Source organism: Embiotoca jacksoni, unplaced genomic scaffold, assembly GCF_022577435.1.
Source record: "Embiotoca jacksoni isolate LCO1_2020_lvr unplaced genomic scaffold, fEmbJac1.0.p SCAF_81, whole genome shotgun sequence".
NCBI classification, from domain to species: domain Eukaryota; kingdom Metazoa; phylum Chordata; class Actinopteri; family Embiotocidae; genus Embiotoca; species Embiotoca jacksoni.
This window is the reverse complement of record NW_027185438.1, coordinates 999,843-1,019,895: the sequence shown is the minus strand read 5'-3', so window position 1 is coordinate 1,019,895 and position 20,053 is coordinate 999,843. Positions and strand designations below refer to the sequence as shown.

Below are 20,053 nucleotides of genomic sequence, written 5' to 3'. Positions count from 1 at the left end.
CCAGATGTTGTACTTGTATTCCAGATGTTCTACTTCTGTTCCAGATGTTGTATTTGTGTTCCAGATGTTGTACTTGTGTTCCAGATGTTGTACTTGTGTTCCAGATGTTGTACTAGTGTTCCAGATGTTGTTCTTGTGTTCCAGATGTTGTATTTGTGTTCCAGATGTTGTTCTAGTGTTCCAGATGTTGTACTTGTATTCCAGAGTTTCTACTTGTGTTCCAGATGTTGTACTTGTGTTCCAGATGTTTGTTCTAGTGTTCCAGATGTTGTTCTTGTGTTCCAGATGTTGTGCTAGTGTTCCAGGTGTTGTTCTAGTGTTCTAGATGTTGTTCTTGTGTTCCAGATGTTGTTCTTGTGTTCCAGACGTTGTACTTGTGTTTCAGATGTTGTTTTTGTGTTCCAAATGTTGTTCTTGTGTTCCAGATGTTGTATTTGTTTTCCAGATGTTGTACTTGTGTTCCAGATGTTGTATTTGTGTTCCAGATGTTGTATGTGTTCCAGATGTTGTTCTTGTGTTCCAGATGTTCTACTTGTGTTCCAGATGTTGTTCTTGTGTTCCAGATGTTGTATTTGTGTTCCAGATGTTGTTCTAGTGTTCCAGATGTTGTTCTAGTGTTCCAGATGTTGTACTTGTATTCCAGATGTTCTACTTGTGTTCCAGATGTTGTATTTGTGTTCCAGATGTTGTACTTGTCTTCCAGATGTTGTACTTGTGTTCCAGATGTTCTACTTGTGTTCCAGATGTACTACTTGTGTTCCAGATGTTGTTCTTGTGTTCCAGATGTTGTATTTGTGTTCCAGATGTTGTTCTAGTGTTCCAGATGTTGTACTTGTATTCCAGATTTTCTACTTGTGTTCCAGATGTTGTACTTGTATTCCAGATGTTGTACTTGTGTTCCAGATGTTGTTCTTGTGTTCCAGATGTTGTACTTGTATTCCAGATGTTGTACTTGTATTCCAAATGTTCTACTTTTGTTGCAGATGTTGTATTTGTGTTCCAGATGTTGTATTTGTGGTCCAGATGTTGTTCTTGTATTCCAGATGTTGTTCTTGTGTTCCAGATGTTGTACTTGTATTCCAGATGTTGTACTTGTGTTCCAGATGTTCTACTTGTGTTCCAGATGTTGTTCTTGTGTTCCATATGTTGTACTTGTGTTCCAGATGTTGTACTTGTGTTCCAGATGTTGTTCTTGTGTTCCATATGTTGTACTTGTGTTCCAGATGTTGTACTTGTGTTCCAGATGTTGTTCTTGTGTTCCAGATGTTGTACTTGTGTTCCAGATGTTGTTCTTGTGTTCCAGATGTTGTTCTTGTGTTCCAGATGTTGTACTTGTGTTCCAGATGTTCTACTTGTGTTCCAGATGTTCTACTTGTGTTCCAGATGTTGTACTTGTGTACTAACTAAGTGTAAAACTCTGAACACTTTCCACACTAAACGGTCGCCATCTTGGCTCTGTAGAGGAAGGGGGCGGGGCCACTGACATAAAGGATTTTCAAATTAAAAGCGTGTGAGGAAGCTGCAGCTGTTCCTGAACACAACGTGTTTGTTCTCTGCTGCTGGACAGAAGAATCAGAGTGTTTATTGAGTGTTAAACAGAGGACACAAAAACACACTGAATTCTGGGTAAAATAATGAAAGCTGCAGATATTGTGGAGGCTGATGTGTTCACATGATGAGGTCATTTCCTGTCAGTGTGGTTTGAATGAACAGGACTGTGTGCACAGTGAGAGTCCTGACATGTTAGAGTAGTGTGTGTTAGTGTGTGTTAGTGTGTGTTAATGTGTGTTAATGTGTGTTAGTGTGTGTTAGTGTGTGTTAGTGTGTGTTAGTGTGTGTTAGTGTTTGTTAGTGTGTGTTAGTGTGTGTTAGTGTTTGTTAGTGTGTGTTAGTGTGTGTTAGTGTGTGTTAATGTGTGTTAGTGTGTGTTAGTGTGTGTTAATGTGTGTTAGTGTGTGTTAGTGTGTGTTAATGTGTGTTAGTGTGTGTTAGTGTGTGTTAGTGTGTGTTAATGTGTGTTAGTGTGTGTTAGTGTTTGTTAGTGTGTGTTAGTGTGTGTTAGTGTTTGTTAGTGTGTGTTAGTGTGTGTTAGTGTGTGTTAATGTGTGTTAGTGTGTGTTAGTGTGTGTTAATGTGTGTTAGTGTGTGTTAGTGTGTGTTAATGTGTGTTAGTGTGTGTTAGTGTTTGTTAGTGTTTGTTAGTGTGTGTTAGTGTGTGTTAGTGTGTGTAAGTGTGTGTTAATGTGTGTTAGTGTGTGTTAGTGTGTGTTAATGTGTGTTAGTGTGTGTTAGTGTGTGTTAATGTGTGTTAATGTGTGTTAGTGTGTGTTAGTGTTTGTTAGTGTTTGTTAGTGTGTGTTAGTGTGTGTTAGTGTTTGTTAGTGTGTGTTAGTGTGTGTTAGTGTGTGTTAGTGTTTGTTAGTGTTTGTTAGTGTGTGTTAGTGTGTGTTAGTGTTTGTTAGTGTGTGTTAGTGTGTGTTAATGTGTGTTAGTGTGTGTTAGTGTGTGTTAATGTGTGTTAGTGTGTGTTAGTGTGTGTTAATGTGTGTTAGTGTGTGTTAGTGTGTGTTAATGTGTGTTAGTGTGTGTTAGTGTTTGTTAGTGTTTGTTAGTGTGTGTTAGTGTGTGTTAGTGTGTGTTAATGTGTGTTAGTGTGTGTTAGTGTGTGTTAGTGTGTTAGTGTGTGTTAGTGTTTGTTAGTGTTTGTTAGTGTGTGTTAGTGTGTGTTAGTGTTTGTTAGTGTGTGTTAGTGTGTGTTAATGTGTGTTAGTGTGTGTTAGTGTGTGTTAATGTGTGTTAGTGTGTGTTAGTGTGTGTTAATGTGTGTTAGTGTGTGTTAGTGTTTGTTAGTGTTTGTTAGTGTGTGTTAGTGTGTGTTAGTGTGTGTTAATGTGTGTTAGTGTGTGTTAGTGTGTGTTAGTGTGTTAGTGTGTGTTAGTGTGTGTTAGTGTGTGTTAGTGTGTGTTAGTGTTTGTTAGTGTGTGTTAGTGTGTGTTAGTGTGTGTTAGTGTGTTAGTGTGTGTTAGTGTGTGTTAGTGTGTGTTAGTGTGTTAGTGTGTGTTAGTGTGTGTTAGTGTGTGTTAGTGTTTGTTAGTGTGTGTTAGTGTGTGTTAGTGTGTGTTAATGTGTGTTAGTGTGTGTTAGTGTGTTAGTGTGTGTTAGTGTGTGTTAGTGTGTGTTAGTGTGTGTTAGTGTTTGTTAGTGTGTGTTAGTGTGTGTTAGTGTTTGTTAGTGTGTGTTAGTGTGTGTTAGTGTGTGTTAATGTGTGTTAGTGTGTGTTAGTGTGTGTTAATGTGTGTTAGTGTGTGTTAGTGTTTGTTAGTGTTTGTTAGTGTGTGTTAGTGTGTGTTAGTGTGTGTAAGTGTGTGTTAGTGTGTGTTAATGTGTGTTAGTGTGTGTTAGTGTGTGTTAGTGTGTTAGTGTGTGTTAGTGTGTGTTAGTGTGTGTTAGTGTGTTAGTGTGTGTTAGTGTGTTAGAGTGTGTTAGTGTGTGTTAGTGTGTGTTAGTGTGTGTTAGTGTGTATCTGTGGAACACAGCAGCAGACGAGGACTGACTGCAGCTCCCAGCATGCTCTCTGTCCTCCTACCTGCTGCCACCAGTTCTCTACAGCTCGGCTCTGTTTGTCTTTCTTCTCTCTTGTTCTCGTGCTATCCGTCTGTCCATCCTTCCTTCCTGTACACCCAAGATCCATCATGTGTCTCTTCTAGCTGGAGGGAGTAGAGACTGATCTGGACTGCCAGGACATGGAGCGTCTGTCCTTCCTGTCTGCCATGTCTGCCGACTACCTGAGCATGGACAGCCGGCTGACCTCCGACCTCGATGACACAGCGGACGAGGGCGGGGCTTACACTGATAATGAGCCTGATGTGGAGATGATGCACATCTCTGCTATCAGCCGCTCATCTGAACCGGTGACAGCCGAGGAGGTCGGACACACACACACACACACACACAGACACACACAGACACACACACAGACACACACACACACACAGACATACACACACAGACACACACACACACACAGACACACACACACAGACACACACAGACACACACACACAGACACACAGACACACACACACACACAGACACACACACACAGACACACAGACACACACACAAGAATAGAGACCACTTTGTGTGTGTGTGTGTGTGTCTGTGTGTGTGTGTGTGTGTGTGTGTGTGTAGATCTTGCGCAGATACAGTCCAGACATCAGGAGTCGCATGAGGAAAATCAGCAGCAGGGAAGTCCTGAACAGGTGCAGCCCTCCACCTGTCTTCTTAACAGACAACAAGGTGAGGTACTGTCTGTCTGTATATATTTATAAATGTATATCTATATATTTGTCTATATTTATATTTGTATATAATTATAAATATATATATGCATAAATGTATATACATATATATATTTATCATTAACCTTCCTCTTGAAAACCACTGCTGATGGTCTTCAGCAGTGCTCATCACTAGAAATATCACTCCACCTCCTCAATGGGAAAATAGAATGAGAATAGAGTTTCATATAACATGTAATATAATGTAGTTTCTACTTGTTCTAGTTCTATTAAATGACCCATTTGGTGAAGTCGGGTCTCTTTTGGTCCTTTTTGGTCGCTCCGAGCACCCGTACCGTAACACCACGGATAGTCACGCACTTACAATCCTAGAGGAGGCTAGCTGGACCGGTTTGGTTTGAACACATGACACGGAGCTAAAATGTTAAAAACACATGAGAACATGGATATCTTTGTTCATCAGATATCTTTGATCATCAGATATCTTTGTTCCTCATATATCTTTGTTCATCTGATATCTTTGTTCATCAGATATCTTTGTTCAACAGATATCTTTGTTCATCAGATATCTTTGTTCATCAGATATCTTTGTTCATCAGATATCTTTGTTCATGAGATATCTTTGTTCATCAGATATGTTTGTTCACCAGATATCTTTGTTCATCAGATATCTTTGTTCATCACATATCTTTGTTCTTCAGATATCTTCGTTCATCAGATATCTTTGTTCATCAGATATTTGTTCTTCAGATATCTTTGCTCATCAGATATCTTTGTTCTTCAGATATCTTTGTTCATCACATATCTTTGTTCTTCAGATATCTTTGTTCATCAGATATCTTTGTTCATCAGATATCTTTGTTCTTCAGATATCTTTGTTCATCACATATCTTTGTTCTTCAGATATCTTTGTTCTTCAGATATCTTTGTTCATCAGATATCTTTGTTCATCAGATATCTTTGTTCTTCAGATATCTTTGTTCATCAGATATCTTTGTTCATCAGGTATCTTTTTTCATCAGGTATCTTTGTTCATCAGATATCTTTGTTCATCAGATATCTTTGTTCATCAGGTATCTTTGTTCATCAGATATCTTAGTTCATCAATTCAATTCAATTCAATTCAATTGTATTTATATAGCGCCAAATCACAACACAGGTTATTTCATGGCACTTAACACATTAAAGTCTTTACAGCAAGACTTTATAATATTATACAGAGAAACCAACAATTCAATAATTCAATAATTCAACAATTCAACAATTCCCACATAAACTAGGAGGTAAAAACTCCTCTTTAAGGGAGAAAAACCTCCAACAGAACCAGGATCAGAGGTGGGCGGAGCATCTGTTAACAGAACCAGGATCAGAGGTGGGCGGAGCATCTGTTAACAGAACCAGGATCAGAGGTGGGCGTAGCATCTGCCTCGACCGGTTGGGGTGAGAGGAGAGCAGAGAGAGAAAAGGACAGCATAGAGATAGAAGAGAAGAACTGTTGGTGGAGACGACAATCACAGAGCAGAGACATGCAGCTCCATGACGGGACATCTGGAAAAGAAAGAAGAGAAACTACACGAGTGAAGGAACTGAATGGAGACAACAGATAATAAGAAGAAACTATGGGAGAGAAGAAGATGGTGAGGTATGAGTCAGTTAAAGAGTAGGAGGAAAGAAAAGAAGATCAGCATGTAACGAGGTCCTCCAGCAGCTGAAATCGCAAGAACAAAAAGTTTTATATTTTAGAGTGAATTGCTCCACAATATGATCACATGTAGATTACATGTTTTATTTGATGGTAAGTTGTTGTATGATTGTAATATTACACTCGATGGTGTGCTGACCGCTGACTGTTGTGCCAATAATGACGTTAAAGCACCTCTCGTGTATTATTGCTTCATCGTTTGACAACGATCAAGTTGTCCAGTTGGCTGACTGACTGTTTGAAAGCCAAACAGGTTTGTGTTTCTGGTTTTGTTGATCATTGAAGTGTTAAAACATTATTTCTGACTGAGTCCTGGACTACGAAACCTTCTGTATGTGTTGCGTGAATCTGTTGTGGCTCTAACGCGTCTCTCTGCTCAGGTGAACCTGTCTCTGAGGGACGATCAAGTTCTCGTCTCAGGCTCCACCCCCTCACACCATCACCCCCGACAGCACCACCACCCACCCCACAGCTCCAACCGGAGTTACGACTCTCCGTCCAGCAGCAGCCCCACCAGCAGCAACAACGACCCTCCACCATGCATCTCCTACTCAGCAGCCTCCTCCGTCCTGTCGCCTCCACCTCCTCCACACCACCTCAACTCTCTGGGCAAACTGCCGCCCCTGGGAGCTCCTCCCCTCCCGTCCAAGCCCAGCGGTTGTAGGAACACTGCGGACGCTGCAGTCCGCTCAACTCTGGCTCTGCCTGCTCCGACCGCCGAGGTCAGTCCAATGGAGGACCCGTCCACGAGGTCCTTCCTGGGGAAGATCAAAGCCTTTGAAAAGATGGATCACTTGGCTCAAGCCCAGAAGATGCTGGAACTGCAGGAGGCGCAGAATGCCAGGGTGGGCAGAGCTCAGTGTTCCCATTGGTCAGTGCAGTGACAGGAAGTGTACTCCACTCAACAGAAGGCAGGGTTTCAGTGTACCAGTGAGTACTGGCTCGCTTTGAGCACTGCTCATAATAACATGCTGCCATACAGATGATGTCTCCCGTGGTTTAAACCCTCTCAGACAATGTTTCAGACTTCCAGCTTCTTCCTTCATTTCTGAAATGTTTTATTACGAACAGCTTTTTTTGTGTTTTGTAGAGAGGAAAGGGAATTCTTGCAGTAAAGCTGTTTTCTAACCAGAGACCGCATGTCATATTGGATACCAGTCGTAACAGTTTAATCAGCTGGTCTGTGTTTTCCAGCTGGAAATATCTCAGAAGCACCCAGACATCTATGCTGTTCCTCTGAAGACCGCCAAACTGGATCACCGTCGCCCCCAGCCCATCGGGTAGGCTCACTACTGTCAGACACGTGTTTTTGTGTTTGTCAGCATTCATTAAATGTCAAAGTGAACAAAGAACACTCATCCAATACAGTCAAATCAGGTGCTGGAACGATGTGAGCAGAAGTAAATTATTCACACTTAGAGCTCCCGATGCAACTCATTTATTAACCACACTGATGAAGAGCAATGTGCTGCAAACGTCACTGATGTGTGTTAATAAATAAACTGCATCGGGAGATTTGAGTGTGAATAATTTACTTTCCAATCATGAATTAAATGTGTTGTGTATAAAAGTGTTCATAACTTCCAGGTCTGTAAAATGGTTCTGATCCAGAAGTGTCTTCAGCTGCAATACCAGCGAGTGCCACTAGAGGTCGGCTCCAAAAAGCCTCCAGCTCCATAGACTCCCATTCAACTTCTCTCATCAAATCCAAAGTGAATAAAATGTGTCCATCAGTTATCTCGGTGTTGTTAGCTGAAGTCACTCCTTCTTATTAGTTTTCTGGAGGTCCATCTGAAAATAATCCCTCATTCATTAGAAAAGAAGATTCAAGAAGACCTGTTTTTGGGGGCGTGTCTGTTTGATTGACAGGCCTGTGGTGCAGTCAGGTTACAGCTATCGGTGGGCGGGACGTAGTATCGTCAGGTTTCCGATCAGATCGGTCAGATCCACCGCTGGCTCCTCCCCCAGCTCGTCCAAATATGGTCCAAATAGACATTACAGAGAAGTTACAAAGTGACATCCCAACATTATTGCAAACTCAGGGATTCATAATCTAACACATCATAATATCCATCAAGTGATAGCTGAGCTCTTTCTGTCTGGACTGAAAGGATGATGGCCAAAACGAGTGAAGCATAAGTTAAAGCTAAACTTGTATTTTCTGTGTCCTTCCAGCTCCAGCTCCCGTCCTGAACCTCAGACTCCGCCTCCCTCCAAGGAAGGCCGTCCCTTCTACCTCAGCGAAGAGGAGGCAGAGGAGGAAGCGGTGCCGGGCTACTACAATGCCAACTCCCACCAGTACCAGGACACCGAACTGTAGGGTCACCACGACACTGCTGCGTACTGGACGTACATCCACGCGCTGCATATGCAGTGTATTTATATTCTCACCATTCCATCATGCCCTGCACAAACCAGCTGCTGACTTCCAAGAAACTCGCTTTTTTGATATTAAGAAAGGAGTAACTTTTCTGGAGAGTCTGTAAGATCTGTTTGGATGACAACACTGTCTTCAGTCGGCTTTTTACCGTATGTTGTATTTAATTGTTTCTTTCTCACATATCACTTTAAATGGTGAAACCCGGGTGATCAGGAACCACTTGTTTTCTTGCCTATGCAACTCTTTCAGTTTGTGCACAGCAACTGAAATCTATTGCCACGAGTTTTGCCCTCACAAAAACCTCAACCAATCAAAAAAAAACACAATGCGCTTTACGACATCTATGACCTTCCTTTTTTAAGCTCCTATTATTGCCAGCTATAATCAACAAATATTGTATGTATGTAAATCCATATACTGTATACGTATATGAATATATACAGAGTGAGAGTGTGACAGAGACAGACGAGGTCGATACTTGGTCCTTGCATTCCTTTCGATATGACAATGCCTGTGTGTATACATACTCTATCTATCTATTATCTATCTATCTATCTATCTATCTATCTATCTATCTATCTATCTATTATCTATCTATCTATCTATCTATCTATCTATCTATCTATCTATCTATCTATCTATCTATCTATTATCGATCTATCGATCTATCTATCTATCTATCTATTATCTATCTATCTATCTATCTATCTATCTATCTATCTATCTATCTATCTATCTATTATCTATCTATCTATCTATCTATCTATCTATCTATCTATCTATCTATCTATCTATCTATCTATCTATTATCGATCTATCGATCGATCTATCTATCTATCTATCTATCTATCTATCTATCTATCTATCTATCTATCTATCTATTATCGATCTATCGATCTATCTATCTATCTATCTATCTATCTATCTATCTATCTATCTATCCATCCATCCATCCATCCATCCATCCATCTATCTATCTATTATCTATCTATCTATCTATCTATCTATCTATCTATCTATCTATCTATCTATCTATCTATCTATCTATCTATCTATCTATCTATCGATAGCTAGATATACTGTATATATAGGCGTCTATATATATATATTCTGTATATTTTATCTAGTTCTATCGAGTGACACTGGAATTTATTACAATTTTTTGAAGTGCCTTTTACTTTCTGAGTCTCATGAGGTTTGGGTCGTCTCTCCTCCAACCCTCAACCACCCAGCTGGACTAAAACCTCTGCTGCTGTCAAGCTTAAAGGGAAACCAGGGAACCACTGACACCGAAACCTTAATGCTGTCCCCACACTGAACTGTCACTGCAGTGACCCAACACCTTCACCAACACAGAGGACACACCTGCAGCTGTAGTCTCACCTGCTGTGATGAGCATCGGAATAATTGGTTTAAAGTGCAATATTTTCAATTAGTGGTTTAATACGTTCAAAAATTAATACAAATTATTCACAGAATGTGAAGAAATGAGGTAGACTTTAAATCACCGACGTCTATTGTGTTGCAGACATCTTCTGAAGTTAGCATGCTAACCAGCATGTCCTGTCCTTTAATACCACTTTGTACCACAGGGGGGGATAGTGAGTTACTGCTGCATGCAGTCTACTCTCAGTCCACCATGAGAGGAAGAAGGGGTGTTTTCTAAACTACAGACTGGATATAAAAGTGTTCGTAGCTTCAGGTCTGTAAAATGGTTCTGATCCAGAAGTGTCTTCAGCTGCAATACCAGCGAGTGCCACTAGAGGTCGGCTCCAAAAAGCCTCCGGCTCCATAGACTCCCATTCAACTTCTCTCATCAAATCCAAAGTGAATAAAATGTGTCCATCAGTTATCTCGGTGTTGTTAGCTAAAGTCACTCCTTCTTATTAGTTTTCTGGAGGTCCATCTGAAAATAATCCCTCATTCATTAGAAAAGAAGATTCAAGAAGACCTGTTTTTGGGGGCGTGTCTGTTTGATTGACAGGCCTGTGGTGCAGTCAGGTTACAGCTATCGGTGGGCGGGACGTAGTACCGTCAGGTTTCCGATCAGATCGGTCAGATCCACCGCTGGCTCCTCCCCCAGCTTGTCCAAATATGGTCACTTCCTGCTCCAAACCGCTCCGAACTGGCAGAGTTAATGTTGGTGTTGTTTTCTGCTGCTGCAGACTGTTGGACAGTAAAGGCATCGAGTCCGATGCTGAACTCACAACTTTTCTTCTCCTCTTAAGGAACGGCTGCTAATGCTAATGGTGGCTATCTAGGGATAGCTTATAGAGGCAGCTGAAAGTATAGTTATGGACCGTCTTTTTCCTGGTCCTCTGTGTCTGTCATGAACATGAGAAGGTGGTGCGGTCCAGCTGATGAGTTCTGACAGTTTAGTTTTCTGTTTGTGGATTTGTGGTTCAGAGAAGTTAGAATATGTGACGAGCTCGATCAGATCGTCTTCCAGCTGTCAGACTGGACACTAGTGACTCACTATCACCTCCATAGGTATATAGTGGTATTACACGATGGGACATTTTTACATACTGAACATTTAAAGTTGTAAATATAAGCCTGATCAGTCCAGCTTTAAAACAGACAAATTTCAGTGTTCAATCTAACAATGTGAGTCCACTGTGCAACCGGTGCACAAGCTCGGGGGGGCAAAGTGATCTGAGGTGAACATGTGCCATTAACCAACAGTGAGCGGAGCCAGAAAGTCCAAAACTAAGAAAAGGATCATAGCACATTAGCTGTGTTGCACTTTTATAAAAACCCTCTTCGTCAGAGTTTCAGTCAGAAAGACAAACGTGTCGTACGTCTGTAGAATAAATGTGTTCTGTTCTGAACTCATCTAGCTACCGAGGAGTTATCGTGGTTGACCACAGTGCCAGCAGGTTTCCAGCTGGTTAGCATGTTCATTTTTGTTGTTGTTGTTGTTGTTGTTGTTGTTCTTCTTCTTCTTCTTCTTCTTCTTCTTCTTCTTCTTCTTCTTCTTCTTCTTCTTCCTCTTCTTCTTCTTCTTCTTCTTCTTCTTCTGTAACATCACAGTTGGCCTCTGGGGCAAACTGACAGCCGGGCTGACTCAGCACATCTCCTCGTACATCCACGTCTCCGCTCCGAGGAACTCAGCCGGCCGCTCCGGTGTTCACGGCCTTAAAGATCGACTTTCTTATTTTTCCGATGTTGGTGCTTGACATCCATTGCTGCCCCCCCCCCCCCACCTCCCCCAGACAGAAAGGAAAAATGGATCTTAATTGAGGCCAGTACAGTGATGACCTTTGCCTTGGATTGTTTTGTTGATGGAGTTTCTACTGGTGGCGCCCTCTTGTGTCCAACATGGTGGATATCACTGCCTGCACCTTGTTCAATGATAAGGCTGGTGATATTCTCCACTTTTCTTATTGTCAGTGAACACGTGCAGACGCCCAACCACTGATGAATGTACCTCCTCACAGCTGTGATGTGTGTCCTGATGCAGGAACACGTGAGCCCTTTGGAGTTTCCTGCTTTCTGCATTAATTGGTTATAATTAAGAGATGAACTTCCTGTGAACAACCCAAACCTTCCTTTCATTGATCGTTCAGTGAATGGTTCTGTTGAGGTCGGTCCCAGAACCTCGACAGGGTTCAGGTCCGGGTCCTGACCCAGACGCTGAAGTTCTGCTGCCGACCTGTGAACTGAGTGCTGTTTACTGGAACGTACTGGTCAACGTCACTAAAGTATTAAATTAATTACAAATCCTGTCCATGTCATGAAATTGAATTGGTTTGAACCAAAGCCTTCGAACAATGTTGTGTTTTGTGAGCGGTCACAGCTGGACCCCCCGTGGAGACGCAGTCTGAGCATCACTGAAACAGAAGCACCTCCCATCTGTAAATAATGACGCTGTTATTTCACGTCTCTGTTACGGGTCGTAGGTCTCTTCCGGGACCTGCTGTCCTCTGCTGCTGGGTTGTGATCCGGCTCAGTCACTCCTGCTGCTCCTCATCAGCTCCATCAGTCTTTAGAAACCAACCAGGTACAACTGGGAGCGTTCACAGCTTCAGGCAGCCAGCTTTAAATTCATGTCATTTAATACATGGGGAGTCACTTCAGGCGGTACCTTGATGCCCAGATTGCATCGTTGTTGTCTCGGTAACCAGTCCAACAGAACACACACTCACTGTCCAGGTGCTCTTTGGTCTAGTTGGAGTGTGCAGTGAGGTTTTATTTGACAGTTTGTGGACTGATCAACATCTAAACTCCGAACTTTGTTTAATACATAAACGCAGATAATTCCAAAGGGTTCACTTTCCTTCGATGGACACCTTTACGTCTTCGTCTTTGTGCTGCAGATTTCCACTGTTGTCCAAAAACAACCAGATACATCAAATCCTCACTAGACTGCCAAATGTGTATTCATCCGCTGCTAAAACTAGTCCCCAACAAATGCACTGTTTCCTCCTGTTTGAGTGACATTTGCTTCCGACTAGTGACCAAATGTTTTAGCAAATGAGAGAATGTTGTTTCTAATTAAACTCTATATTTGTGAGCCTTTTACAGATTTCTGTCTTCAGTAGGAACCAGAACCAGAGTTTCCTGACAATAAGAAAACTGTGCAGAGGATTAGCATTGGCCTTATCTTCTCAAAGCTGAGTCTCCTTTCAGAGCAGCTTCCTGTGAAGACCGCAGAAGAAGAGCAGGATCAGCTTTCAGGACATCTGAAGGTTCAACCAAAGACCAGCAGAGGGCGCCAGAGGGCTCTGTGCCCAGATTTCCACATCAAACCTCTTTTAAAGAACTCAAGAACAACAAAACAATTATAATTAATATGTTATAATATAATATTTCCCAAACTAACAGAAGTTGGCACATTAAAATTTCATGACACTTTTATGGTGGACGTCCATCATCTGACCGGAGACCGTTTCTACAGATTATTCTTATTATTACCAACCATCAGGAGACATCACACACACACACACACACACACACACACACACACACACACGCACAAACATGGAGACCAGCAGTGTTCAATCAGACATGGCGTGGAGTTTAACACATGTATTTATATGAGGATATGACAGATTATTATATTTAGATTTGTATTATGAGGTGTTCGTATCATGGAAACAGAGTTACTGAGGGGTCAGAGGTTAAATTCCTGAAACAGACAATAATTGCACATCAACAATTATGGCTGTTGTGATGCAATAAAACGGTCCCACATGTTTCCAACACGCTTAATTGTAAATGTCAGTTCACACATCAGCTGTCTGTTACAGACTGTCAGAGTCCACTGACAGCTGTCCGTCACAGACCGTCAGTGACTCACGTGCTGCTCCCCGGCAGACAGAGTCAGTGAGAGCAACAACTGGACTGTCTGCAGAGTTTTTCCATGTTTTCACCATAAAACACCAAATAAAAGTGAAAAGCTTGAATCGTGTGTACGTACTGTGATCACTTCAGATAACAGGGATTTTATTTCAACATAACTAACGTCGAGATCTCAGACTGTATAGATGCAGAAACCTGATCTATTAGTATGTGAAGGAGAGAAGAGAAGAACACGGTGATGCGCTGATTGGTTTGGTACGAGAAGAAAGTTCAGTAGCAGGATGTCAAAGTGGAAACAAAGCTCAAAATGTTCTAAAGTCAACGACGGACCGGAGGAAGGACGGAACCACAGAGGAGATCCCCCTGCTGGACATGGAGGGAAGGTGCAGGCTGTGATGTGAAATAGGGGCATGAAAAGAAAAGGAAAATAGGAATTGTCACCATGACAACAACAAGCCATCTTCAAAAAGTGTTTAAAACAAGGCAGCAGAGAACGAAGCTGATGGAGTTCTCTGAAATATAGATTTCTTTGGGAAGATGTAGGTTAGTATGAGAGGATTCAGTGTGAATTCACCATTATTAAATAATAATAATTCATATTGTTGTTCTATTTCCACTCGATCAATTGATATCAATAAGGATTACAAATCAGATCCTGACTTAGTTTTCTCAGTATAAATATTTGTTGGTTGATATCAGCTATTAATATTATTATAGCTGCACATACCAACATTAACAACGTGAGGGAGGTGTGGACCGGTATGAAGGAGATTACTGGGTTCAAGGGGAGAGAGAGACAACCAGAGGGAACCTGGAGAGGAACAACCAGGGGGAACCTGGAGAGGAACAACCAGGGGGAACCTGGAGAGGAACAACCAGAGGGAACCTGGAGAGGAACAACCAGAGGGAACCTGGAGAGGAGCAACCAGAGGGAACCTGGAGAGGAGCAACCAGAGGGAACCTGGAGAGGAGCAACCAGGGGGAACCTGGAGAGGAACAACCAGGGGGAACCTGGAGAGGTCAAATTAACTAAACTGTTTCTTCAACAGGTTTAGTTCACCACCCTCATCTGTCTCCTCCACACCTCACACCTCCCAAACACCTCTGCTGCCTCCTGCCCCCCCCCCCCCCCCCCCGGTGAACTGCATAGAGCCCTCAATCTCAAAGGGCTCTTCCTCCATCGACACCTTGACCTCCCCCACCCCCCCCCTCACCCCTCTCTGTGACGACTGGCCAGGTTAGGAGACAGCTGGAGAGACTCCACCAGCTCAAGGCTGCAGGACCTGACGGCATCTGCCCCGGGTCCTGAAGACCTGACGGCATCAGCCCCGTGGTCCTGAAGACCTGCGCCGTCCAGCTGGCTGAGGTCCTACAACACCTCTTCAACCTGAGCCTGAAGCAGGAGGAGGTCCCGGTGCTGTGGAAGACGTCCTGTCTGGTTCCTGTCCCCAAGAAGACGACTCCATCAGGCCTCAACGACTACCGACCGGTTGCCCTCACATCTCATGTGATGAAGGTGCTGGAGAGGCTGGTCTTGGCCCACCTCAGGCCGCTGGTGAAATCTTCTCTGGACCTTCTGCAATTTGCGTACCAGCCTCATGTGGGAGTGGACGATGACATCATCTACCTGCTGCAACGAGCTCAGTCTCACCTGGATGGAACCGGTGAATCTGTGAGAATCACTTTCTTTGATTTCTCCAGTGCATTCAACACCATCCAACCACTGCTGCTGAGTGAGAAGCTGCGGGTGGTGGGGGTGGACACGTCCACCGTCTCCTGGATCACTGACTACCTGACAGGCAGACCACAGTTTGTCTGTCTGGGCAGTGTGCTGTCTGATACGGTGGTCAGTGGTACTGGAGCTCCTCAGGGAACTGTTCTGTCTCCTTCCTGTTCACCTTCTACACAACTGACTTCCAGAACAACTCAGAGTCAAGACATCTGCAGAAGTTCTCTGATGACTCTGCAGTGGACGGTGTATAAGGGATGGACGGGAGGAGGAGTCAGTGGACGGTGTATAAGGGATGGACGAGAGGAGGAGTCAGTGGACGGTGTATAATGGATGGACGAGAGGAGGAGTCAGTGGACGGTGTATAAGGGATGGACGGGAGGAGGAGTACAGGGCAGTAGTGGAGGACTTTGTGGAGTGGGCGGGAAGGAATCACCTCCTCCTGAACGTGGCCAAGACCAGAGAGATGGTGGTCGACTTCAGGAGGAAGACGACGGCTCCACAACCGCTGAGAGTTCTGGGAGAGGAGGTGGACATGGTTGAGGAGTACAAGTACCTGGTGTCTCCATGACAACAGACTGAACTGGAAGACCAACATCAACGCTGTCTACAAGAAGGGGATGAGTCGACTCTTTTTCTTGAGGAAACTTCGATCCTTCAATATGTGCAGCGAGATGTTGGAGATGTTCTACCATCTGTTGTGGCCAGTGAACTGTACTTCGCTGTGGTCTGCTGGGGGAGCAGCATTGGAGCAGGAGACACCAACAGACTTAACAAACTGGTTAAGAAGGCCGGCTCCATCATCGGCTACAAACTGGACAGTCTGGAAAAGGTGGTGGAGAGGAGGACGCTGAACAAACTATTATCCATATTGGATAATCCTGACCACCCTCTCCACCTACTGCAGGGACAGAGGAGGACATTCTCCAAAAGATTCCTCCAGCTCCGCTGTCACAAGGACAGATACAGGAGATCATTCCTGATATAGGAGATCATTCCAGATACAGGAGATCATTCCTGATACAGGAGATCATTCCAGATACAGGAGATCATTCCAGATACAGGAGATCATTCCTGATATAGGAGATCATTCCAGATACAGGAGATCATTCCTGATACAGGAGATCATTCCAGATACAGGAGATCATTCCAGATACAGGAGATCATTCCTGATACAGGAGATCATTCCTGATACAGGAGATCATTCCTGTCCACCGCAATAAGACTGTACAATAACTCACCTCTGGCAAAATCCATCACATAACAATAACACTGTTGACTGTGTTTCTTGGTTTGTTTGTATATAATATATATAGATATGTACTGTACTGTATATACTGTGCATTTTATATTTTATATTTATATTTTTTTACTGCTATTTACTGCTATTTTATTGCTTGTCTATTATTCTATTCTATTCTATTATTTTATTCTATTATTTCTATTATTATCTTGTTGCTTCTGTATGCTGCTGTAGCGAAAAAATTTCTACTCGGGGATTAATAAAGTAAATACCTACCTACCTACCTACCACTGTCCCACCTTGCGCTTATTATAAATATGAATAATATTGATTCATTTATTTTCTTTCAGCCTTTATTTATAATCAAGAGATCATTGAGGTTGACCTTCATTTAAAATGAGTCGATTACGAAACAAAGAAAAAGGAAAAAACAGGAACAGACAAAGCTACAGACATTAGGGACAGCAAGGCTACAGACATTAGGGACAACAAAGCTGCAGACATTAGGGACAACAAAGCTACAGACATTAGGGACAACAAGGCTGCAGACATTAGGGACAACAAAGCTATAGACATTAGGGACAACAAAGCTACAGACATTAGGGACAACAAACCTACAGACACTAGGGACAACAAAGCTATATACATTAGGGACAACAATGCTACAGACATTAGGGACAACAAAGCTACAGACATTAGGGATAACAAAGCTGCAGACATTAGGGACAACAAAGCTACAGACATTAGGGACAACAAAGCTATATACATTAGGGACAACAAAGCTATATACATTAGGGACAACAAAGCTACAGACATTAGGGACAACAAAGCTACAGACATTAGGGATAACAAAGCTGCAGACACTAGGGACAACAAAGCTACAGACATTAGGGACAACAAAGCTATATACATTAGGGACAACAAAGCTATATACATTAGGGACAACAAAGCTACAGACATTAGGGACAACAAAGCTACAGACATTAGGGATAACAAAGCTGCAGACACTAGGGACAACAAAGCTACAGACATTAGGGACAACAAAGCTGCAGACACTAGGGACAACAAAGATACAGACCTAATGTCTGTATCTTTGTTGTCCCTAAGGACAACAAAGCTACAGACCGGCAGAGGACCAAAACAACTCTGCTCACCGGGATGACCTCCAACTCATTCCAATGTCTCTCAACAAACATAGGATGACACCAAGTGACCTCCAAAAAGAACGTCAGACAGCAGCTGGGGTGAAGAGGACGGTGAGGACGGTGAGGACGGTTAGAAACAGGCTCTTGGCGGCTGAAGTCCTGCAAAGATAGAAAATCTCTTCATCATGAGAAGCAAAAAAGAGCCAGGCTGAGGTTTGAAGAAGACCAGAAGGATTGGACCAGAGAGGACTGGAGGAAGGTCATCTTCTCTGAGGAGTCCAATGTTCAGCTTTGTCCAACACCTGGTGGTCTCATGGTTAGACGGAGACCTGGAGAGGCCGACGAGCCACAGAGTCTCCACATCCTGTGAAATTTGGTGGAGGATCGGTGAAGATCTGAGGGGCTTCAGCAAGGCTGGAATCGGACAGATTTGTCTTCATGAAGGACGCATGAATCGAGCCGAGGACAAAGTTGTCCTGGAAGAAAACGTGCTTCCTTCTGCTCTGACGATGTTCCCCACCTCTGAGGAGGGTTCTTCCAGCAGGACGATGCTCCATGAAACACAGCCAGGTCAGTGAAGGTGTGGATGAAGGACCACCAGATCAGGACCCTGTCATGGCCGGCCAGATCTCCAGACCTGAATCCCATTGAAAACCTCTGGAATGTGATGAAGAGGAAGATGGACGGTCACCAGTCGTCAAACAAAGCCGAGCTGCTTGAATCTTTGGACCAGGAGTCATAAAGTCTCCCAACATCAAAGTGAAAGAGGTGGAGAGACGCCAAGACGCATGAAGCTGGGATTGGAAATCAAGAATCAATTATTCCACCAAATATTGATTTCTGAACTCTTCCTCAGTTAAAACATTCGTATTGTGTTGTTTAAAAATGAATATGAACTTGTTTTCTTTACATTATTCCAGATCTGAAAACTCTGCATCTTTTTGTTATTTTGACCAGTTGTCATTTTCTGCAAATAAATGTTCCAAATGAAAATATTTGTATTTGAAATTTGGGAAATGTTGTCAGTAGTTTATAGAATAAAACAAAAATGTTCTAACAGTAAAACCAGAGAAACTGATGATTTTGAAGTGGTTTTATTTTTTTCCAGAGCTGTATATAAATATAATAATAATATAAATAAACTATTGAAAACATGAACCATAAATAACAGTCAACTAAAGTATAAAATAAGACATGGCAGCGTTGAGTGAAATGTATTTGTGTTTGACCCTCAGGGCCACCGTACACTTGGTCCCATAAAGTCCTCACACAGAACCGTTAGACATCAGAGAGGAACCCAGCAGGTGGAGAACATCGAACAGAACCAGAACCTACGGTCCATCTAAAGTCACCATCAACCTAACACATGTTTTTGTTCTGTAGGAGGAGCTGCAGCACCCGCAGAACATAAGTAAATATCACCTTTATTATTATTTTCAAATACAACAATCTCCACCATTAAAGAAGTGGCACATATGAGGAACCATGGAGGGAACCAATCAGAACCATCAGTGAGGTCATCAACCGTCAGTGATGTCATCATCCATCAGTGATGTCATCGTTGGTTTGTGAACATTATGAATCCTCCAGTTCAGATTCTGTCCGTCACCATCTTTGTTAGTTCGGAGCGGTTTGGAGCAGGAAGTGACCATATTTGGACGAGCTGGGGGAGGAGCCAGAGGTGGATCTGACCAATCTGATCGGAAACCTGACGGTACTACGTCCCGCCCACCGATAGCTGTAACCTGACTGCACCACAGGCCTGTCAATCAAACAGACACGCCCCCAAAAACAGGTCTTCTTGAATCTTCTTTTCTAATGAATGAGGGATTATTTTCAGATGGACCTCCAGAAAACTAAGAAGAAGGAGTGACTTTAGCTAACAACACCGAGATAACTGATGGACACATTTTATTCACTTTGGATTTGATGAGAGAAGTTGAATGGGAGTCTATGGAGCCGGAGGCTTTTTGGAGCCGACCTCTAGTGGCACTCGCTGGTATTGCAGCTGAAGACACTTCTGGATCGGAACCATTTTACAGACCTGAAGCTACGAACTCTTTTATAAACAGACTGTGATGTCACCACAGGAAAGCAAGAACCAACAATTAGGATAATTAACCAAACAGAAGATGTTGTATGAATAGTTGAACATTGATCAGGTCAGCTGATGTCTGTGTATCATTATTAAATCAGTAAAGGTCATAAACTCACTTTCTGTGTTCAATGTGAATAAAAGTAAAACAGAA

General features: G+C 42.8%; 1 protein-coding gene across 4 annotated transcripts in view; it reads left to right on the top strand.

Annotated features, from left to right (window-relative positions):
• Window positions 1-12,904, top strand: part of LOC138192119 (tight junction protein ZO-2-like) — a 127,919-nt gene extending 115,015 nt beyond the window's left edge. For 2 of the 4 annotated variants that reach the window (XM_069139337.1, XM_069139335.1), the window contains exons 19-23: window positions 3,708-3,926; window positions 4,192-4,299; window positions 6,384-6,848; window positions 7,198-7,283; window positions 8,179-12,904. In XM_069139337.1, the coding sequence (XP_068995438.1) occupies window positions 3,708-3,926; window positions 4,192-4,299; window positions 6,384-6,848; window positions 7,198-7,283; window positions 8,179-8,323 (1,023 nt within the window). In that variant the 3' untranslated portion in view covers window positions 8,324-12,904. Of the gene's footprint in view, window positions 1-3,707; window positions 3,927-4,191; window positions 4,305-6,383; window positions 6,849-7,197; window positions 7,284-8,178 lie in introns of those variants that run through there. The other 2 variants (XM_069139336.1, XM_069139338.1) reach the window with 2 other exon arrangements.
• The last annotated feature ends 7,149 nt before the right edge of the window (window positions 12,905-20,053 follow it).